At 37.5% G+C, this 24,233-nt stretch overlaps 1 protein-coding gene and 1 long non-coding RNA gene across 6 annotated transcripts; one reads left to right on the top strand and one right to left on the bottom strand.

Annotated features, from left to right (window-relative positions):
- Window positions 1–12,608: 12,608 nt before the first annotated feature.
- Window positions 12,609–18,108, top strand: LOC113299127. 5 transcript variants are annotated; one of them, XR_003334641.1, is made up of 7 exons: window positions 12,609–12,655; window positions 12,769–12,854; window positions 12,993–13,107; window positions 13,338–13,453; window positions 13,611–13,777; window positions 13,866–13,955; window positions 14,609–16,113. It is a non-coding gene; the product is annotated as an uncharacterized LOC113299127 (long non-coding RNA). The 5 variants fall into 5 exon arrangements; XR_003334644.1 differs by adding an exon at window positions 17,638–18,108 and having other exon boundaries at window positions 12,620–12,854; window positions 14,609–14,685; XR_003334643.1 differs by having other exon boundaries at window positions 12,620–12,854; window positions 14,609–14,685; window positions 14,763–16,113.
- Window positions 16,551–18,399, bottom strand: LOC113299126 (late embryogenesis abundant protein At5g17165-like). The gene is made up of 2 exons (XM_026548074.1): window positions 18,115–18,399; window positions 16,551–17,044 (listed from the first exon to the last, which is right to left on the bottom strand). The coding sequence occupies exons 1-2, from the start codon at window positions 18,222–18,224 to the stop codon at window positions 16,771–16,773; spliced, it is 384 nt and encodes a 127-aa protein (XP_026403859.1). The 5' UTR covers window positions 18,225–18,399; the 3' UTR covers window positions 16,551–16,770.
- Between the last annotated feature and the right edge of the window lie 5,834 nt (window positions 18,400–24,233).

Raw genomic sequence — 24,233 nt, forward strand, 5'->3', positions numbered from 1 at the left:
CTAAAACATACATACAACTCCGTTTCGTCGAGGCTACGGTTACTCTTAGCATGAATAACAAGCCTTTGAAACCCTAGGTGTCCCAGTGGACGAGTTTTAGTCTCGTGAAGGTTTACTAGAGATATACCTACAAAACCTACTTTTCCAACTTACTAGTTCTCCGAAATGATAGCATCTAACGCGCTAAGAAGACATAGAAATTTTGCACCCTAGTCATAAAAAGTTAGACACATAAATGAACACAATCTCATCCTTAAAAGTTGAGAGAGAAATAGCCATCCCTTCTCGAAAGAAATTCTGGTTCAGAGTGATCAAAAGTCTCGACTCTGCCTCACAAGAAAGGGTTTTATGAAGTTGCTCTCAATAAAAAATAGCTTTTTATGGGTCACACATGTGTCCAGGTAGGATTGAAGAGATAATTCCTGCGACACGTTGAATGGTAGGAGGCAAAACCCTCCGAATTGTTTTGAAAACCCACATCTTTTAATATTTTTGAAAACCCTTTTTCTGACGATCTCTAAGAAAGGAAATCAACCACTTAACGAAGGTGGGAATATGCTTACTTACCTCGTTATCCGTTCGGCGTGCAATTAGCACCACTCTTACAACATCCATAGAAACGGCTTCGGTCTTGAATCCTTGTCTTCATCTTCGTCTTCGTTCTTCAACTCTTGATGATGAAATCTTGAACTTCGTAGAATCTTGACAATGTGATTCTTTCCTCTAATTCCTTGTTGCTTGAAACCTCATTATGGATATTTCTTCTTCCATTGGCTTTATTGAATGAATACAAAACCAAAAACGAACTAAACAAACCAAAATATGATGCAAAGATTTTTTTTTTCCTTTTTTTTTGACAAAAGAAAATAATACAAATACAAAATAAAAATGCAAGTACAAAGGCCATGGTGTAAGTACTTTACCGCTCGATTCTTCACAACTTGTATGTCTCGATATCATAAACTTCTTGAATTCCCATCTTGATAATATTCGCTCTTGTACAATAGTCTTCAACTTGTAAAAATTCTATTCCTTGTCTTGTTGCTATACTTAAATTTGAAATCTCCTCATTTCTGTACCGTTGCTTGTAAACCTTAAACGTCTTCAACTTTCCTTCGAATTTGTGATGCTCCTCTTGTTGATGATGATGGTGTTTCTATGGACATGTTGGTGTAGAGAGAGATAAAGTGGATGGTGCTAACTGCGAACAAGATTACAAGTGGTGTGTAAGTTAGCAATTCGATGTCACCATTCATAATTGATAAAATAGCACTCAAGAGATCAAAATAGTGCTTCTATTGGTGGGAGGTTGGGTAGCTCACCATTCTACCCGGAGTTTAGGTACGGTGACACACACTCTAAAAGCACATATTTAGACAGGTACAAAGAAGTGAAGGTCGGTGCCTCTCATGATGTAACATGGGTAGTCTCCACTATAGGGGATCACAAATCTAATACCGAATTCAGTCTGCACCTCATTTTCCACTGGGATGGTTAAATCCAACTTTAACTCTCATACAAGTAAGAAACCCGGTCATGTTCTCTGTCATCTCTAAGTTCAGTGACTCTTATGAGAATCTCGATGTAATCTTAGCGACATGTATACTATGTGACTCTAAACTAACTACAAGTTGGAGTTTTCTTATTCACTATTTTACTCAAAAGTTGAAAATTTCATGAAAAATTTACAATGCAAATGCTTAACCACTCCCCCACACTTAAACTTTACATTGTCCTCAATGTAAATTGAGTCATCCAAAGTAAGTCAAGGTGGGAAATTCTACATGAAATATGACAAGAAATCATAAAAAGTAAATGCAAGACAAGAAAAAGCTAAAAACAAGACAAGAAAATAAAGATAAGACAAGAAATACTCATCTGATAGGTTGCCTCCCATTTAGCGCTTGGTTTAAAGTCGTCAACTCGACTATCTTCTTGTTTGGTACGCCTTAGACGGCGTCCAACATATTATGGAAATCTGATTGAATGTTACTTGGGTGTTTCCTCGCCTCAAATATGTTGAAGTGTATGACTTCTTCATCAAACTCTATAGTCAAGGTGCCATTGTGGACATCAATCTTCGTTCTAACGGTACTTAAAAATGGTCTACCCAATAGTAAAGGTGTAGACGATGATGAATTCACATTACTCATGTCTAAAACGTAGAAATCCACTGGAAATATTAGTCCTTTTACCTGCACCAAAACATCCTCAACAATCCCTTTCGGGTAAATATTAGATCTATCGGCAAGTTGAATAACTATGCCGGTTTTCTTAAGAGGACCAAGCTTTAAAGCATCATAAATAGAAGTAGGCACAACATTAATAGAAGCTCCTAAATCTAACATAGTTTTTGTAAACCTTGTTTTACCAATAGTGCATGAAATAGTAAAACTATCGGGATCTTTCAATTTAGGTGGGAGTTTCTTTTTAAGATACGTCGAAGCGTTTTCCCCCACACTCATTACCTCATTACCGGTTAGCTTGTGCTTGTTAGTGCATAATTCCTTTACATACTTTGCATAGCGAGGAGATTGCCGAATTACTTCAATGAGTGGAATATTGACTTGGACCTTCTTAAAAACATCTCAAACATCTCTATGTTGTTCCACCTTCTTATTAGCTTTAGTGAACCTGCCAGGAAAAGGTAGAGGGGGAACATAAGTAGAAACAGGAGGTTTAGGATTAGATTTATGTACCTCGGAAGTTTGGGGGAAATCAACATCCTTTTCCTCCAAAACTAGTTCCTTTGGGGTTTCTTCTTTACCCGAATCAGTAATTTCAGGTTGCACAAGTTGTGTACCGCTTCTCAATGTAATAGCATTGACACCCTCTTTTGGGTTGATAGGTTGAGAAGGGAGTTTCCCACTATTTTGTGCCTTCGACTTGTTTATATCAATCTCCATGGAGCCCATTTGTGTCTGCAACTCCTTGATAGCACTCTTAGTCTCCTGCTGACTTTCTTTAAACATATTAGAAATGCATTGCATAAAAGTTTGAAGCTTTGCATCGATATCGGAACCTTGATTTTGCATTGATTGTTGTGGATGTGGTTGACCAACTTGTGCTTGCAACTCTCTAATTACATTATCCGTTTTATGTTGATTTAAGTTCGCTAGTTTTTGATTTTGTTGTACCACGAACATTAGAGCCTCCACCAAAGTAGTCATCTTTGCCAATTCTGAATTTTGGGCTTGTTGTGATTGTTGCACTTGTTGTTGGAATCCACTTGAATGGTTGTAAACAGAACTTGTACTTGCAACTTGCTCGTAAGTGTTGGAGTAGGTACCATATGGCTGAGTTGAGAAAATAGCATTGACTTTCTCCACATTCTCATAAGCTTGGCGTGACGGTTTTACAACCACGGCTGCAATTTGTTTCATCATTGCTGCCATATTGCTCATTTGTTGACGTAATTCAATAATCTCGTCAACTTGATTAACTCCCTTGGTAGGTCGCTCTGATCCACGACTTGAAAATTGTTGATAATTTGCTGCCATACTCTCAATCAACTCTCTAGCTTGTGTCACCGTCTTGTTCATAAGTGCACCACCACTTGCAGCGTCAATAAGATTCCTATCACTTGCTTGGAGACCTTCATAGAAGTTGATCGCTGTTGTATGCGTCAAAAATAAATTACACTTTCTCACTACTCAAAATATGTAATATAGCAAGGGTAAGAAAGGATCGTTCCCACAGAGAGGACTATGGTTGTCAAATTGTTTCGGTTTCCTATAAATAACAATGGGGGGTTTTCTGATTTTTATATACTAAAATAAAATAAAAGCAAAACAAATAAATAAAACAAAATCAATAAGATTATAATATTGGTCAAGGATTGGTTTTCATTCACAAACATGTATTTGAAACAATAATTAGAATTGCTATTTAATCTCAACTTTTATCAAAGGCCCTAGGATACCTTGATCGCAAGAATATCCCGCTAATTTCCTCGTGTCATCAACAAACACATTAAAAGATGCGAGTATGAGTTTTACCTTAGAGAACAACCTAATGTGTAAAAGCACTAATCAAGTTTAATTCCCTAGATGCATTAAGTTCTATCAAATCAGGCCAATCAAAGCAATCGAACGTGTAAAAGTACTAATCCAATTTAACAAAGGTTATGATTCATATGTGACTACTAGGATGCATCACTACAAGCAATATTCACAATATGCTACCTGCAATCAGAAATTTATCAGTTTTGCGTATAATAAACTCTAATCTAGCAATAGAGATGAAAATAAACTCAATCGATTCTAGACTCGATCAAACAAGCATTCAATTCACATAACAATATTAACGATGAATCATAAACGATAAAGTATGGAGACAAAACTAATTTATTGAACACAACCCATGTTTGGAAATCCAACTTATTTCTTTAACCAATGATAAAAACTAGGTACTCATATTCATGGAGTTCTTAACAAGGAGGAAGATAAAACCTATCATGTTTCTAAACCCTAGAAATGAAAGTAGAAGAAAAAGATCAGATCCTCTCCCATAGAGAAACATGAATCTCCCTCTTATACTTTCTCAGCTTTTCTGCCTTTTCCTATTGCTAAACCTAAGCCAGCCGCATAGGCATTAGGTTCACTGTTTGCTCGGGTGAAGCTTGGCCCAATAATTAGACAAGCCCATTAATTCAAGAACCAATCAGGTCCATTACTTGCTATGCCTATCAGTTTTGTGGAACTGACAGTGCAACTTAGCCTGCTCTATCACCTCATACTTCCGCCAATAAGCAGCTCCTTCCCTGCGCATTCATTCAACCATTCTTCACTGAAATTATTCATTGCAGCAATCGCTTCTCTGCACCACATTTCAGACCGCAGTAGCATCTCCTATTTACAACACCAGCTCAAGCCTTTCAGCCATTGCTTTCGCTGCCATTTTCTTGTTCACTGCAGCACCAAGTTCTGCAGCTACAACTCCCAGTTCCATTCTCTGCTGCCACACACAATAACTCCATCAGCAGCAGCACATCTTAACTACAGCTGCATTCCCTGTAATCAACAACATCACTCTTTCCTGCAATTCCACACGTATTCAACCCACAAGATCCATTCAAACACAACCTGCAGTTCAGTCACAACCATTGCAAACACCGCTGCTTCATCGTGCAATTCAGTTCAGCTACCTTGCAGCTGCCACCGGCAAAACAAACCCATTCTGTCACATCAGCATCTTGCGTCACAGTTGCATCTCTAACTGCACTGAACTCTCAGCTGCAACACAGCTTCTAAAACTGCAGCACATCTTCCATATTCTCTGTATTCTTCATGTCAGCTCTCAGTTCCAGCAGTAACATCTCATCTCAGATTCGGATTAATCCAAAACCACCAACAGAACCCACTATCTCTGGTTCACCTGCAATTTGAGTAGCAGCACAGTTCCCTGCAGCTCCCATCCTTTGCATCTTATACTCGCCTGTAGTTTCAGCTGCATAAACACCCTTGTACTCATCACCAATTCATTATTCCCAGCTATTCAGTTACGCCAACAACAACACAGTTAAGCCAACATTACATTCCCATTGACACCAGAACTCAGCCTAGTAACACAAAGGCCTACTCCCTGTAATGCACAGACTCAACACCTCCACAATCTCCATAACCATCTCCTGCAACAACACAAACATTCCCTGTGAACCTCTTCTCATCCTTAGCACCAACTGACGAGCATTCAAACCACTGCCTTCATTCTTCCTAACTGCTGATTTCATATCCATCTCTATTTTCTTCATCCAACAGTAGCCTTGAATCCGTGTTCATCACTGCAACTTGCAAATTCAATACAAATCCTTCTAAACGCCACCAGAACCCATTAGCTCAAACCTGTCCTAAACATGCATCTAATTTGTTGCAGCAGCTTCTCATATTCCACCAGTCTCATCCCCTCTGTCTTGTTCTTTTGGTTCTGTTTCGAAACATTACTATCCTCATCTCCAACAGAGACTTCCATCGAAACCCTTACTTCACTCCTCATCATCTCAACACAGTTTATTTCAGCAGAGACCCATTTCCTAACCCTGTGAAATCAAAATCAAACCCATTTAATCGATCTCAGATTCCTCAAATTAGCCACTTACAACCCACAAATTCGAACCCATCTTCTAATTCTTCTCTTTCACAGCAAAACCCTAACTCTAATGATTGTTCTCAGTCCTCAAACCAATTTCTGTTCACAACCCGTCTCTGTAACTCTACCTTGATCATTTCCAGCGAATCCCCATCAAATCTTCCATCGATTCCCTCTGCTCAGATTCAACCCTTCATTAATTCCTGGCAAAAGTGTCAGACATTGCGCCTCTCTTTACTCTCTTCTCTGAATCCCACATGGGAAAATGATTGAGAAATCATTTGTTTCAGCATCTTTAGGGCTTGACTGCCTGTAATAACATTCGATGGTCATTGACACCCACAGTGGATAAGGGCTACCTGAAATGACATCCCTTTACATGTATTGTCAGTTATAGGGAACTGACAAGCTTAATGAATAATTTTGCTCATAACTTTCTCATGCAACGTCGGAATAACCTCATTCTTTCGCCACTGGCTTCGTCTTTTCGCTCTCTCCAAGATGATGAGATGAAATCCAGGATTTAAATGAGTTACGCTTCCTTTTGCTCCAATGACTCCAAAATACCTATAAAACTCAAATTCACACATAAGATACATAATTCACAAAAAAACTCGCAAAGAAAGCATAAACAATAGATAAATATCAAGGTATTTTAGACACCTATCAGAAGTATTGGATAATTGCGTCATTAAATTGGTGGTGAGGGCAGCTTGCTACCAATCTCTTGTACCGTTCCCAACATTCATACAACGATTCCCCCAAACTTTGTTTCATTCCACAAATCTCCTTCTGAATTTGAGTCGCTTTCAACGCAGGAAAATATCTCTCCAAGAAAAGACTCTTCAACTCATTCAATGTTGTAATACTACCAGGCGGTAAGTAATATAACCAATCTTTAACTGCGTCGAGTAAAGAGAAAGGAAAAGCACGCAACATTCTTTCATCTGCATTAGCCCCATTAGGTATCATGTTTGTCATCAACCATTGAAACTCCATAAGATGCTTGTTCGGATCTTCCCATACACATCCATGGAACTTTGGTATTTGACTGACCAACCTTGATTTGATATCAAAAGTGGAAGTTGCTTCAAAATACACCATTGTTGTTGATCCAACTTCTGAGAAGCTATCTCCTTGAGTGTGCGATTTGCATCACCTATTGCTTCTCCCAATTTGTATTTCAGTAAGGTACCTGAAACACAATTCTCAAAAACAAGTGAGAAACAAGACAAGAAACAAAAAGCAAATATGAAAGCATAAATGATGATAAGAAACTAAAAACATAATAACAAGTCGTATGCCTCCCCGGCAGCGGCGCCAAAATTTGATCGCAGTCGTATGCGTCAAAAATAATTTCACTTTCTCAATCTACTAAATATAAATATAGTATGTGGTAAGAAATAGTTCGTTCCCACAGAGAGGCTTTTGTTGTTATAAAATTTCAGTTTCTTAGTAACAAGGGGGGGATTTTGTGTTAGCAAAGCAATAAAAGTAATTGAAAGCAATAAAATAATTTGAATAATCAATAAGGAGGAGATATTGGTCACGGGATAGTATCATTCACAAACATGTATTTTCATCAATGACTAGAATTGATATTTTAATCTCTCATTTATTAAAAGACCTAGGATACCTTGATCGCAAGAATATCCCGCTAATTCCCTGATTTCATCACAACCACGTTAAAAGATGCATATGTGAATTCTACCTAGAAAGCAACCGAACGTGTAAAAGCACTAATTCGATTTAACTAAGGCTATGATTCATATGTGACTAGTAGGATATATTACTACAAGCACTACTCACATTTATGCTACTTGTAATCAGGAATTTATCACTTTTTCGTATAATAAAACCTAATCTCGCAATATAGATGAAGACTAATCTAATTGATTCCGGACTCAACCAAACTAGCATTCAAATCATACAACAATATAAACCATGAATCATAAACAATAAAGTTGAGACAAAACTAATCCATTGATTTAAATATCATGCTTGAGAAATCAACTTTTATCCCATAACCAATAATAGTATTTAGCTACTCATATCTTTTGAGTTCATCATTATCATCATCATAAATGAATTGAAGAAGATGAAAAATAAACGAAAGCAAACCCTAGTCGCCGCTCTCCAAAGTTCCAAGTAGAAAATTATCTCCCAAAGAAGTAGAAGACTTTTTTGTAGCTTTTCCTCTTTCGAAAACTAAGTCTTCAAATCCCAAAGTCCAATACAAAGATGTCCACAAGGTAGAAGTCCACCGAGCCCATCAAACCCATGTAGAAAATAACTTAACCGGAAATTCATGTCAAAACTGGTCACCGGCTTGCTGACGTCATCATCGGAATCCGGTCACTCTTGCCGGAATCCGGTAGCCGGACAATGTCTCAAGTCACCTGAGTCATTGGAAACTGTCACCAGGCAAGTGTATACTTCCAGCTACTCAACCCTACTTATGTGCAGTTCATACATTCACATAAGTACCATCTAAGCCAAATCCCATTCTTGCGGAAACATACCCAAAAGCGTAGCTCCAAACTCATATACCCGGCCGCCAAACCTTACATCCGACTCATACCCCCTTCATGATTCACTGAAACTCTACAATCGCCACTCTCGGTTCCAATATCCGGCAACCCGAGATAGTACCTTCATCTCGCCATTTGTGCTCCGTTTTCGCACAGTTTCTGCAGCTTCAAAACTGCCCCACAACACATCAATTCACATTGCAGCAACCGTCTCTGCATCTGGCCTGCAACACCACAAGCATTTCACTATGCAGCTCTCCAACACCAAGTACACTGCCACAGCCATTCCATTTGTTCACTACATCCATTTCAAGCCATGACACAACCCATAACAAACTATGTTCTTATGATTCTCCATATGCAGCCGCAAATACCCAAGTATCACTGCATTTCTGCGTCTTTCAGCCGCAATTGCAGCACTCAGCTTCTTCCCTGCAATTAATCCATGCACATTCTATCACAACCTGCACCATTGCATCACCTAATCCTGTCAACCAAGAACAACAACTTTAATAACCCATTAGCACACAACACAATCCTTTGCATCCATGTAACTGCAGCAACATCCACCATAATTCATCTGCAATAGCCATGTTAGTCCTCTTGATGACAGCAACACCACTTCAACCTCCGTTGCAGTATCCACCTGCTCATTTGCATTTCAGCACAACCTCCCATTTTCTCGACCTTGTAAACAAGCTCAAATATTTGCACAACAGCATCCAAGTTCTCGGCTTCAAATCAGTAATAGACCATCACTTCATCTTCTAGTTCATCTGTGACACCACTCCGAGCACCACCAGTTCAGCATTTTCACCATTTCTTGCAAAATTCCACCATAAGCAGCTCCAACATTTCTCAACGATTCAGCTGCTCAGATACAACTAATTCTGCAATCTCCCAGCCAACACAACATCCATTTCAGCTATGAATTCCACCAGTACTCAAAGCAGTCACCAGGACAATCACTTACTACTGCATCTGCACTTTCATCTACTCAGTTTCACCATCTTCAGTTGCACCAGCTCAAATCCATTTCAGTAGCCATAAATTCCAGTACCAAGACCCCAACAGTTCAATTTCAGTTCTTCAACACCAACAAACCCTTGAATCAATTTCTTCAATTCAGAGTAATACCAACTGATTCTCGAGGTAACCCTGAACCTGAGACAAACCCATACTTATGATTCATCTCAAACCCTTAAATTCATTTCCATTTAAGCTTAATCATTCATGGCAACAGCTACAAGAACTCAGTTGATAACCAAGCAATTAGACCTTCTCCAGATCAATTCGAACCAAACCCTAAATATAACAATCAACATCATTACTTCCTTCTTTCTCTGTGTATTCTCAGCTACAGAAATTCGTCACACAAACCCCATCTGAACAGAGAATATTCTTGATCTTCTCAGCCTTGAAACTCATCAGAACTTCATTCCGTCTCTGCATCTCTCGATTTCTTTCTCTGAGTTTTAAAACTCCCGCACAGAGCAACTGCCAATGTTTCATTTCAGGGGGAGGAAAAGAAATTAAATTCAATCATCTCTTCCTCTGAAATTTAGGTTTGATGTAATAGAGAGGATAAATCCACCCAAGTGAGACAGATAAGGGCCACCTTAGTTCATTTGGCATGTCAGTTTCAGCAAACTGACAGCTCATACCTTATCTTGCTCAACTGTCAGTTGTGGGGAACTGACAGTTCATTCTTCACCTCCATCTTGCACATCCTAACCAGTTCCAAATGTAACTCGCCTGCGAATTGATCTTCTCGCCCTTTAAGCTCTAATTGAGTACTTTCTTCTTCTTTCGCTCCAAATGACTCCAAAGTACCTAATAACTCAAATTCAAACATAAGATACATAATTTACAAGAAAAGTCGCAAAGAAAGCATAAATACTAGATATAAAATTAGGTGTTTTAGACACCTATCACTATCCTAATCCGAGACTTAGCTATAAGTAGACTAGAAATCAAGACTTATTGTTTTGGCAACTAAACTTCACAAACAAGATTGAGATAGTAACGCTTGCGAGTTCGACCGAGCAGTGCTCTAACACTTGTAATCGATTTATCCATTCAAGATTGAAAATCACAAAAAATCTTAAGTTACTGTGTTTAACCATAATCGGTCGACGTTCATATCCATATTTACCGAATCCTATGACAATCGGTCGATGTCCGTGACCACGTCAACCGATTTATTATGTATGTGTAATCTGGTTGAAGAACTTGTCTGTGTACTTTTTAACCCGGAATCGGATTACATGAGCACTCGTATAAACTGATTGTTTTTGTGCATTGTCTGAAATCGGTCTATATGAATGTATCATGCTCACTGCTTCTTACAATCGGGTTATGTAGTAAGTAATGTGCACCGATTTTAGGTACTTTTCGTGAATTAAACCATCAACCCAGAATCGGTCTACAAGTGCATGAACATCCATCGATCTGGGTTGATTTTTGTCAAAAAAGTCAAATTTTTTCATGCTTTGATGATGAATTAACGTTAGTTGATTTCAAAGTTAACTTGATTAAACATCTATCAATCACCCGAATTAACACTAATATCAGGGGTAAATTAGCCAGAAAATAGTTGGCTAAGGGGTTTTGCAATTTACTTCAAAATGTATTATTTTGTCACATAGTGATAGGTCCCAAATAATTCACCTAGGCCCCAAACTAGACAGGATTTTTAAAACGGGCAATAGCATGCATACAAAAACTTACCTCTTTACTTCAATATTTCCTCTAAAGCTTTTACTGACACAAGGCTATAAGAAATTCCTTCAATACTCCTACCTGGATTATCATCCCAGAGTTTTCTTGGTATTGTCGATACGATCGAGTCATAACAAAATACACTTTTCTCGACCAATCTTAGTATTTGGTCGAGAGCTTGGCCGCATAAGATTGGATTCTTCTTATAGCATGTTTATCATAAGAAATATGGCAACTATGGACACCCTTGTTAAGGAAGGAACGCTAGTAGACAATGAATGTGTGTTGTGCTTTCAAACAAGGGGAATTAGCTTCTCATTTACTGTTCCATTGCCCAACAGTTGCTAAAATTTGAAACTACTTTAGATCTCGTGTTCATTTGAATTGGGTAATGCCAAATTGTATAGACTTAATCATCATATGTTGGAGGGTAAAAAATCTTCAATGGACTATTTGGAGGTAAGTTCTGCCAGCGGCCATTAATTACATGGACTATTTGGAGGTCTAAAAATGATTGAATCTTCAATGGGAAGCTTTTTGAAGTGCAACAGGTCATTACCAAAGTGAAAGCACAATCTTACTATTGATGCCAAAATTTAGAAGCTTTGAAGGGGATTTCTCTAGAAATTGTGAAATCTAGATTGAGGCAATCTTTTTGTAATTCAGCTTTTCTTGAGTCTGGACGGTGAAGTTTTTATCTTGTAGGTCTTTTTCTAGGTTGATCCTGATACTTTTGTATATATGTTTGGTTTGTCCGGGGATTGTATTGTCTGTTATTTTGGATTTTGCTCACTCCCTGTAAGCTATTTAATGAATTTTTAGCTTTTACAATGAAAAGAAAAAAAAATCTTTACTTATAAGACGTTGGAGTTTAATTGCTCTTTGTAACCGCAAACGGCATGTATGTCCCGTTCTGGATGCATGATATATTGAATTTGTCCGTCTCCGGAAATCGTTGAACTCATGCTCTTTCATGTCATGACTCATGACCGCTAAACTGGTTCTTTTTATCTAATACCCATATTGAACAAAAAAATTTCCTATTAATAATATGATTTCAGGTGAATTTTATCTGATGTGGTTAAAAGCTGAACAAAGCACTCTTCTTAGAACTTCTGGCCCCACCAAAAATATTTAGACCAATCGGAATCTTTTATTTTTCCGCACCACCAATTTTTAATATTTCCGACCCACTTCTCTTTTTTTACCGTCTCAATTTTCTACTAAACCTAAATATCAATTTCACGAAACGAATACAAAAACAACCGATACTGCTCTAAATAAAAAAAACATCTGCAAAATACGAAATAAGAATCGTGGGTTTGAATTTTCTCGAATTCTAAAGCCCTATTTCACTTTTTTTTTATTTCTCGAGTTATGATGGTGTTAATTTTATAATTCGATTGATCTATTCTGATTTATTTTGCAGATATCGATTTGAAATCATCAAGAAGGAAACTATTAGCGAAAGAGAAAACAACATAGTTTTTCTTTCAAAACAAAAGACTCCTGCAAGTATATTTACTGTTTACAATCTAGGGTTTTCGCATCTTGATTGTGTGATTCAATTTTTCTGATTGTTTTATTTTTCTTGGAATTTTCTGGGAAGGAATTGATAATTTAGGTTTGAATATTTTTTCCTATTCTTTTTAGAGCTTATGCGGGAGAACAAGAGGGTGCTGGATAAATCTATAGAGAAAAATATTTTAAGCACAAGGGAAGAAAATTTATTGTTGGGATTAAGAAAAGCCCCGAGCAAGAGCAGATGGTATGTTTTTCTGCAATTTTAAGTTCTAATTACTAAACAAAAATTTGAGTTTTCAGTTGCACGACGTATTATGTGAATTTTAACATTAAGTTTTCTAAGTTTGCTATATATTAGAAAGATCTGTGCAAAGCGAGATCCTTGCTACAGCTTGATATTGGATTTCACTTACTAGCTAATCGTTTTTACTAGCTAACCGTTTTACTGCGCATACCTAACTGACACTGTTTCAGTTTTTTTTGAATACATGTACCCAGGATTTTAGTGTGATTATGTGCAGGCAACCGCAACGAGAATACAAGAACAATGGATGGTGGGCAAAAAATTGTTTCTTAAATTTGAAGACAAAGTAATGTGCATTTCCCGTTCTTTCTTTCCCAGACATTATGTTAATTGAAGTTTCACTTACCAGCTAATCGGTGTACTACATACGTTTGACCGAAAAAATCATACCTAACTAATTGTTTCATTTTTGTTGCACGCATGTATCCATGATCTTACGCAAGGCAACAACAACGACAACACTGGGAAAAATTCACTATACCCTGTTTGCGACAAAAGGTGATCAAGGCAAGGCAAGGCAAGCTTATAAAGAGTTGAAAGTCTGGAAACTGTAAAATCAATCAGGTATATGGCATGGATATGCACTTAAGGGATGAAAAGCTAAAAAAAGGTATGGTGGATATAAATGACCCATGATTGCTTTGTGATCCTACGCGTTCATATAGTTACAGTGAAGATTAACTTTATTTTTTGTTTAGGCAGACTATGTAATTGAGGCGTTAACCTGCTTTACAATCTCCGATGTTTGAAACAAGCTAATGGCAAACAGTGTAGGCATTAAACATCAGGTAACACTCAAGATCTAGAATACGGGTTGCAGATTTCCGTTCTTTTTGATGTTTCAAATGAGTTTCGGTGCTACTCATTCCCGGTTTCTCAATTTAATGATATAGTATTAGGGCCTTCGTACATTTTGTTGTACGAGTATGAGATCCAGCTTAAGATTTTCTTTAAGTATGGAAATAAATCAAACATCGTATGAATTGCTTGGCTGACTTAATAACAACTATTTTGAATCACTTGATGTTTATGAGAAATAAAATAAGAAGATTAAATACTTGGGTTTTTGGGGATAAATTTGAGATAGACATAAAAAAAAAGGTTTGATATAAGAGTGATGTATATTATTTCTCTGCTATACCATCATATGCACTCTTGATAGTTTTGGCTAATGAACAATAGTTTTGCAATAATGTGCAGGAAAAATGTACACAGGTGATTTAGAAAAAAATTAAATCATGCCTAATAAATTGTTATAAATTCGCTCCACAAAGAGGAAATGTAATTAGCGTTGCAATGAAAGAATGATTTATTATCATAAATGGTTTAGGCAAGACCGAATTATCCGAAGGTTGAAGAGTTAGATGTTGACTGATTTTATGGTTTTATGGCTGTATTACAATCTTATATATATATATGCTTAATTTCACTTATTATTCAGGTATTGTACCGGAAGGAGTCCATGTACCAAAAATGCAAGTATATATTCTCACAAATGTCCATCATGAACCCATCAAGGTAAGTTTTCACAAAAAGACATTATCTATACTCTTTTTTTTTTGCTTTAGTTTTCACGGTGCGGATCCTATCTATAGTAGATGGTAGACCCAAAGATGGCGAAGGTGACACTAAAATCTGAAACCGATGGGAGCAGAGATATGTGGTAAGAACTACCATGACAATATAGTAGTTACAACCATTTTCTACCCTCAAAATTAATTATAACAGCAACACAGGCTACTCTAAATTGAACGAGTTGGAAATCCGAAGTTGTAATTCATTTTCCGAGTCGATAAACTGTTTGCATACTATTGGACCAATGCTCATCTGTTGAAAGGGTATGAAACGGCTCTTTAATTCATGTTTGTGGATCACGTTGACATTTAGGATGTTATGGCCTTGAAGTTGGGAAATAATATGCACTGCATCTCTAAACTACTAACACATATAGGCTGTTTTAGTTCCCTATTGTCTGAAATAGTATATTGAACCAAAAGTGAAACCCCATTTGGTATCTAAATTTGTTTTTGTTGATTGATACATTTTTTTCATTCGCTTGTGCACAACTCTACATGCTACAAAAGGAGAAACTGCTTCTCCTAGGTGAACTTGGTTAGCATTTTTACATCTAAGGTTCGATTCATTAGAAATCATATACCGTTAAATGTATCAAGGCTAACCCAATTCTATCTAGGAATACTAATAATACTCTTTCCGAAAATTGTCTTGGCAAATTGCGCAGGAGTTTAATATAGTTGGATGAGTATCATTTCTTCTGGAGGATCAGATTTTCTATCCATAGTACCCGTCCACTATATAATGGATATTATTTAATTTAGGTTCCATATGTACGTGTTAACATGTTATAAAGTGGGTTATGTGTATGACAAATGCTAAGTGGGTTATGTGTATGACAAATGCTATCTCACACGACTTTGCGGGATGGCTTCCCGCAAAAGCGACTTCTTTACCGTTGGATGATCAAATCAATGGTTAGATTCACATTCAGGAAAGGACCAGTCACTTTTAGGAAGGACCCACCACTTCCAGAAAGGACCCACCATTTCCCCTAAAGGGTTCAAGGCTGTTAGATATGGATTTTAGCATGATCTAATGGTAAAGAAGCCGCTTGAGCATGATGGCTTCCCGCAAGGTCGTGCGGGATAGCACTGCTCAATATGTATTTTGTTCTAGAAAACTGGTGATTTGAACAAAGAAAGTGAGAGGAAATCCAGGGCTCTGTAACTTCAGAGAGGACAGGAAATCCAGGGCTCTGTAACTTCAGAGAGGACCTGAGTCGTGGTGAAAAATGTGATTGATTTTATGTCAGAGTTCATATCTATTTTGTACAATCATATGATCTCAAAGCGTGGAATATGTTCTGATAGTGGTAATGGTAATGGTAAAAGATAAAAAGAAAATCAATTAAATTGATACAACTGTATATATCACAACCCTCATGTATTATGGTGGTATGGAATTTTCTACAAGGCTAATGTATTATTTTCTTTAATTCAGCAATCTGAATTAAATAAATCGAGTGAGCTGGGAACCAAATCTTACCGAGGGCTCTCTTAAATGGGAACTATTCATTACTGTTTCTATTTTTACAATTTCAGAATCATTACCAGCACCAACACATTTAGGCCCGTGCAACGCACGGGCGCATCAACTAGTATCTATATGAAAACGACACAAGTACCCTTCCAACAACTTTATAGAAATTGTAGGGAGACCATCATAACGCGAAAGCGAACTCCATCTTTCATATACTCTATCCAATGAAGGGTTCCAGGTGCACAATCAAACACAGGGATCCGAATTTAAACGGTGATCAATTCTTCCCCCATGACCACTTCCCAATATGAAAATTTGGACTTACGTAGCGCAACCAATGCAACAAGCATGATGATAACATAAAAACCTTTTTACTGCCGTGGTTAAGATGGGAAGAACCCATCATCCTTATGACAATCTTTACTAATAATATTAAGCAAGGATATTACGTTACATTACATATATTAATCATCCTTCTTAAAGACTTTTTTGATCTCATTTAATTAACTTTGTATTACTTAAAGTCTTAAACATAATTAAGATCAGCTAATTTGCTTGGGGTTTCTCAATGTCCTCAAGTGGTCGAAACCGCGCCTTCTGTCCCAACACTGACTCAGCACTCTCACCACCACCATTTCCGTGTTGCAGTTTGATGCCTCCATTGCCACCTTCCTGACTGGCCGGCCCAAAAACTCCTGTGCGTGGATTCGGTCCCCAGTACTTGTCTGCCGAAGCCTCGACAACATCATCTGGTACTATAGTTGGACGAACCTGGTCATCCACGTTCTTGTCATACACTGATCCTCCAACGTGCGCCCTCCTGTTTCATGCCATACCCACAGTTAACTTAATCACGCATTAATTAATACATTCATTAAACAAAACCCCTAATTATTAATTAACTAATGATACAGCATTATTCCTAGTATATACTAAATTAAATTCCTTCCACAATCAGTCGGTGATGGTAATAGTCGTTTATTTTTGCTTACCCACGTCAAAACCTTTCACATCAGGCGTTTAGGTGGGTGAACAAAAATTGATTTTCAGCATATTCTGATTTAGATTCTTCTTGGCAGACATAGAAAATTACAGTAGATAAGGTTGAAAGAGTACGGTGTACCTACTTCATTAGGTGGGAGCTTTTTAAATACTTTTTACATGTGCATGACTTAGTTCTCCTCACCGACACCTACTCCTTATCACAAAAGTGTTCCTAGAGATACGTGGTGTAGAAAACTAGGAGAATCAGATGGCTCGGGCTTGAGAGATGATAACTCCCTAGCAGGTGACGGTAAAGACAAATCTACGGACGGATATATCTTGTTTGTCTTATTGTATGTCCTTCCCACTAATGGATAAGTGGGTGTTGTTTTGACTGTAATAACCTTGGGTGATCTGTAATTTTCACAGGACTGTGCTATTTTGATAGTGATATGTACGTGGCAGCTAATTATTCGTAGAAAGAGTGATGGGAAATTCTTTCAGTGATCATCAAAGAAAGACAGGTTGAAGAATTATTATCTGGGTCTCTTCCATTTAAAGAAAATTTTAATATGTGCAGTTGGTTGAAGATAAATGAATGAACCACAAAAAAAAAATAAAAAAAATACAGTATATGATTTGAAATTAATGCTACAATTACTAATTTTGAATAACTGATCGAGAGTGAATATATTTTTCTGTAAGAAGCTAGATCTGAAATTCTCTGATGATGATGATAGTTGTAATAATTAGATATAAGAAAAAATAGAGATCACATACAAATGTTATTATGAAGATGCATTATTATGATCAAGTATGCAAAAAGAAACGAATATTTTTCATTTCTCATTTGTAAGATTTCAACTGAAAACATACAAAACTAGCTGAAAACAGTTGTAAACGTACCAGAAAATAGTAGTGGAAGGTGAGGAAGGGTTGTTGCTCCAGATCTGATGGACAAATTTCTTGGCTGAACTGATCAAAAACCCTCCTGGATTCTTCAAATTAGCGGCCATGCAATATGGAAAAAGTGATCTAAAAGTTTTTAGTTAGATTGGTTTGTGTGTTTTCAGTAAGAAAAGAAAGAGAAATAAGCAACTTCAGCTCTCTGAGTGGGTTTCTAAATTCCCCTTTTTATAATTAAAAACTAGCAACTATACATGCCAACCAACCTATCTAATCAAGTTCTCTTGGTTCCGGTTATCACCTACCCATATAGATGGAATATTGTAGACTTGTAGTAGTGCGCACGTGCACTGCACGTGTTACTTGGGTTGAACTCAAAAATTTCTAGACAGCCAGTACAAAATAGAAAGGACTTTAGGAGGTAAACCATTCATGGATCAGCCTTTTGCAACCTAGGGTACTTGTCCATAAGCCTTCTTGCACTCATCCACCACTGCCAGTCACTCCAGAACCTGATTGCAGTACCTTCATTAACCTGGATATGTTATACCTTAAGCAATTAGTCTGGCATGTATTCCGAGCTTTGTAAAAGAACACACTTTAAAAAGAGGTAGAATTCTCCTCCCACCTCCAGGATAAACTAAAGAGGAAGAAATTTTATGCTTTTCAGTGCAGTAAACATGAATAGCAATCAAATGTATACCTGTTATGTAAGCGGCGTCGGGGACATCGTAATTAGGTATGTCAGAACTCATGCTTCCATGTGGAACAATTGAGGAGACCCCTTGCCATAAGGCTCTATGCATGGAATAGGATGAGGGAAAGACACTGTAAGGATCCGTGATCCCAAACCTAGTTGCCTTTCTCCTCCAATTGCCCGAACCCCACACCTGTCCTATATCTAAAACATCAAGAAACACAAATACACCAGGGTGGTATGCAACTTTTATCATGGTGGGACATTCTGCCGTTTTATACTCCCCTCTGTAATAAGTGGAACCAAAAACAGGAAGCTAATTGTAAGAACACATCCAATAACTTGAGGCGCGGTGTATTTACCTGACAGTTAAAGAATGTCGCCCACCAGCTGCAACAATGATGATCCTTACTCCTAAACTCAGTGTTGCCAGACATGGTAATGCCACCAAACTGGTGTGCATTCGTGTGTAAGAATGACGACACTTGAAAAGAACAAAATATGTAACTACCAAGTAATCCATGATTTCAAGAACCGCAGTTGAATACATAATAACACCTGGTAGTCTACATAGATATAGCAGCCTACACAATTATCATAATGAATTCCCACTGAAACCATTCAACATTACGGAAAAATACCATCCGTGTCCAGTGTCCACTTCCTAATCTAACTGCCAACACTTAACCAATAAAAATTTCGTAATTCAAAACGAGATCATATAAGACACACTTCCCCATATTGTTACCGACCTCACCTCATCATTAAAATGAAACTTCATTTACCGTTTTATAGTTCTTAACTGCAAAGAAATTGCTCAAATTCTTCGTGATTCTGACGTAAGAATTCCAAAGGGTAGATCCATGACATACTCTCTATATTATGCAATGAGAATAAGATGAAACTTTATGTACTCTCAATTATTGCCTTCCACCAGTCTCTTTGCCTGATTGCGCCATCATCATAGGTTAAGTAAGATGCGGTAGGAGTGAAAAATTGTACAAGACTTTTTTTTTTTTTTTTTTGACGCGAAAAGGGCAAAAATCATAAAAGGTACAAAAGTAAAAGAAAGAAACAAAAACAGTAAAACATAGTAAAGCCCAAGCAGGAGCTACTTGAACGCCTAAAAGAAATATTAAAACGGAAAAAATTCCAAATAAGAGCTTCCTAAGACATTGTACAAGACCAATTTGGTTTTGCAAGTATGTGTAGTGAAACCAATAACTGAATAGGAGGACTGTTGAACAATATAAGAACGTATAGGAGTAAATAGTCAAAAGCTCAATTCCCTGACGAATGTAAAGAAGTGGCATATGATAGATTCGCGTATAAATTAAAGAATTAAGAACTAAAAATGCCACTTAATCAAGCTGAGTGTATAATTACCATATAAGAATTAGCAAGAGCCAAATAGCCGAACTTCACTATACTAAAATCCAATTTTAGCAACCCCTGTACATATTCAAAAGATAAACATCCTAAAATAATTCTAACTCATATTCTTCATTTAGTAGGTGCTTAAAATATCTGTTATGCTGAATTGGTGTTAAAATGTGCACACAAGCATCCAATCGATAGTGCTCAGTTAATGATTTAGCCGATATTGTAACAATATAACCACCAATACGGCATCAACTACGACTGTTCAAATCAAAATCTTCACACCTCCAGATGAAGACATCAGTGACACAGCCATTGGAAAAAATACAAAAAGAAAAAGATCTACTTACATGCTCAGATTGCCTTTGCTGCAAATCTGCCACTTCGTTTTGCCTGGAGTATAAAAGTAAAACAAAAATCAGTTACTACATGGGCTAAAACATTTCAGTGCATCAGATATTCAGCTGACTGTAAAACATCGGTAGTAATGTAGTTGACATGAGTCTGTAATTTCAAGGTCTTTAAACCACCAAAATAAGGACATAAAAGGCCAGGGGAGTGAATTAAATCTCTTGCCAACATGTGTTTTAGTAGGGACATTTTCTCAAACATGCAAAATACATGATTTTCATTGTACAATGTTTTGGGAATCAAATCCTCTTCAGCTGAAGAATGTAATCCAGTACATAATTTCAAAAGAAAACAATTTGAATGCAATCTGGCGTGTTTAGTTTTACCTTGTTCGGTCATCAATAATCCATGAACAGAGAAAAAAAATACCCACGCATTACATTGATCAACCTTGATTACTCAAACTTGAATGTCTTCCATGATCTGAATTTTTTAATTGAACTAAGGTGTTTTCAGTGATTGGAAAGAATGTGATGTTGGTGGGGTGTTGATCTGAAGACATGATGGTCATGGACTCATGGTGGGTGGTGATCTGAGGACAGAAACAGAAGAAGGCCCGAAGGCGTTGGGACTTGGGAGGTGGTGTGCCATCTAGGGAACACGTGATTAAGGTGCAGACTCAGTCCGCGAACTGTCGGGAGTTCTCGACCGAGAATTTCTGCTGGATTTTCCAAAACTCGTTTGTGTGCTCAGTCCGCGAATCCAGTCCGCGAACTGGCGGAAGTTCTCTTTCCGAAAATTTCTGCTGAGTTTGGAAAACTCAACCGCTTAACTTAAGTCTACGAACTTGTTTGTGAACTTAAGAGGTTATGATCTAAAGATGTGCTCTGAACATGAAACATTAAATTACTAAGGAATGCTTTATGCAAACCGTGGCTATAATGTTCATGAGCCGATTCAATTGAATCGAATCATCTTTGTTTCAATTGTGTCTTATGTAAATACATAAGATCTCATAGCAATTGCACAACTCTTTAACTAGTTCATTTGAGTCAATTGAACTAGTTATGGTGAAGAAGAACAAGGTTAATATGAAATGCTCATATGGTTAACCTTTTGGGTTACTATGTTGAACCAACATACACGTACACGTTTGGGCATGGTTTTCACGAACCCAGTAAACGTCTACCCAAGTGTGTGTGACAAGCTAAGTTTTCGATCTAACGGTTGAGAAATATTAGCTTGAATCTAAATCAGGTTTTCATCTAACGGTGAATAAGGATTGCTTTGTAACTAAGGCAAAATCCTGATTTGAAGGCTATATAAAGGAGACATCTAGCATTGTGCAAAACTAATCCCCACACGTCTGTGTGCTACTAGTGCGCCCGCTAGAGTCGATCTCCATTAACCTTTGATTTTCTTCTCTAAAATCAGGTTAACGACTTAAAGACTTCATTGGGATTGTGAAGCCAGACCGATACTACTTTATCGTAGTTGTGTGATCTGATCTTGCATCTTCTATCGTACGAGTACAATCGATTGATTGGCTTGAGATCGTGAGAGTTCTCCGATAGGCAAGATAAAGAAGTCACAAACATCTTCGTCTCACTGTTTGTGATTCCTCGACAATCCGCTTGTGTAGTCAGGAAGGATTGTAGAGAGGTGATTGATTAATCTAGGCTGTTCTTCGGGAATATAAAACTGGATTATCAATTGGTTCTTGTTCACCTTGATTTTATATCAAAAGACGGAACAAAACCTAGGGTTTATCTGTGGGAAACATATTTATCCTTTGATAGACTTTTCGGTGTGACAGATCTGTTTATTATCAAGTCTGTGATATTTGGTTGCAGCAACTCTTGGTTGTGTGTGAGATCAGCTAAGGGAATCAAGTGTGCAGTATCCTGCTGGGATCAGAGGCATATGAGTACAATTGTACCTTGGATCGGTGGGAGGCTGATTGGGGTTCAACGATAGTACAGTCTGAAGTTAGCTTGGAGTAGGCTAGTGTCTGTAGCGGCTTAATACAGTGTGTATTCAATCTAGACTAGGTCCTGGGGTTTTTATGCATTTGCGGTTTCCTCGTTAGCAAAACTTTTGGTGTCTGTGTTATTTCTTTTCCGCATTATATTTTTATATAATAGAAATAATACAGGTTGTGCGTTAAGATCATCAATTGGAAATCCAACCTTTGGTTGTTGATTGATATTGATTGATCCCTGGACATTGGTTTTTGGTACCGTCCAAGTTATCTCTCTTTGATAAATACTCGCAGATTTCTATTTGCTTGAGTAAAGATCAAATCGAGAGATTGAGATAATAACTCCTTGAGATACTTTTTATCTAGATTGAGTCTGACTGTCTAGTTGATTCTCTAGCAAAGTATTTCGGAGTTAGTCCATACAGATTGCTAATCGAATTATTGGGTGGTGTTGTTAGACCCCCGCTTTTTCAATTGGTATCAGAGCAGGCAAACACGTTAAAGACCTTATAAGTCTGTGTTTGTAGCGATCTGATTATGGACGAGTCTATCTCTAATAACATACCAGTTCAGAAATTACCAGATGATTCTAAAAGCTTGGATTCACCTGGGAGAATTGTCACATATAAGTCAATATCCAAACATTCTCTTGATGTAAAAACTGTTGATTGGGAAACTCTTCTAGAAGAACAGTTGGATGAACTTTCTGATGAAGGTGATTCAGATATTGATAGAGATGTTGATGAGGAAGTCTTAGAGTATGTTAAGTTTTTGGATTCGTGGAATATAAAGAAGATTACAACTTCTCATGTCACACCTCTTCTGACTCCTCTCTGTCGAGAAAACAAGAAATTGAGAAGATGTTACGCAGGTGTTTATTTTTCGAATCGTTCTACCGAATCGATCCTCAAGGATTCTGAGGAAAACCTACGTATGAAGTCACTTGAATGTGATAATCTTTATCAAAAGTACTTTTTATTGGAAGAAAAACTTGCAGAATCTGAAGCAAGGTTTAACTTCCAGCAAACAAGTTTTGACGACAGAGAAAGCGCTTATCTCACTCGAGAAAAATGCCTTGAGGCTGATTTAGCTGCTGCTGTTGATAAAATCAAGATGTTGGAAGATGACTTGAAAAAGTTCAATACAAGTTCAAGCAAATTAACCACTATGCTAGGAGCAAGTAAAAATCATCGTAATACACGAGGATTGGGCTATAAGGGAATAGATGCTCCAAGTACTAGCAAAGAGGTAAAAATTTTCAAAGCTAGTGATTCTTCTCAACAGAAGGTTTTCACTGATGGCAAAAGTGAAATACCTTCTCCGGCAGTTAAGGTTCAAAAGAGCAAAGTTTATCAACCTCCAAAGTTAGCACACGTGGATCGAGGTAAGAACATTCCTTATGTTTGCCACTATTGCGGAAATAAAGGCCACCTGGAAAGGAGATGTCGTTTCCGTATAAGGAATGATAAACTTCATGATGTTCTTGTTTGGGCATCTCAAGAAGTTGTGAAACCAAGATCATACGTTAAGACTGATCCTCTTAACGTTACAGGTTGTAATTGTCCAACCTTTAGGCAAAGGAATCAGTGCTATGATAGACCTAGATTTGCCTATAAACGTCGTACGAATCCTTTTCATAATCGTAATGGTTACCAAAAGGATAACTTCGTAAAGACGAAGACAAGATCCGATGTTCCCAATTGGAGAAAG

This window comes from Papaver somniferum, chromosome 7 (genome assembly GCF_003573695.1).
Source record: "Papaver somniferum cultivar HN1 chromosome 7, ASM357369v1, whole genome shotgun sequence".
Classification (NCBI taxonomy): Eukaryota; Viridiplantae; Streptophyta; class Magnoliopsida; order Ranunculales; family Papaveraceae; genus Papaver; species Papaver somniferum.

Bases quoted from the DNA above. Each gene is read 5' to 3' on its own strand.
- LOC113299126 (XM_026548074.1), bottom strand. From the start codon at position 18,224: ATGGCCGCTAATTTGAAGAATCCAGGAGGGTTTTTGATCAGTTCAGCC. The intron at 17,045-18,114 runs GTACGTTTACAA...GGCATGAAACAG, and splicing joins CCTTCCACTACTATTTTCTG to GAGGGCGCACGTTGGAGGAT.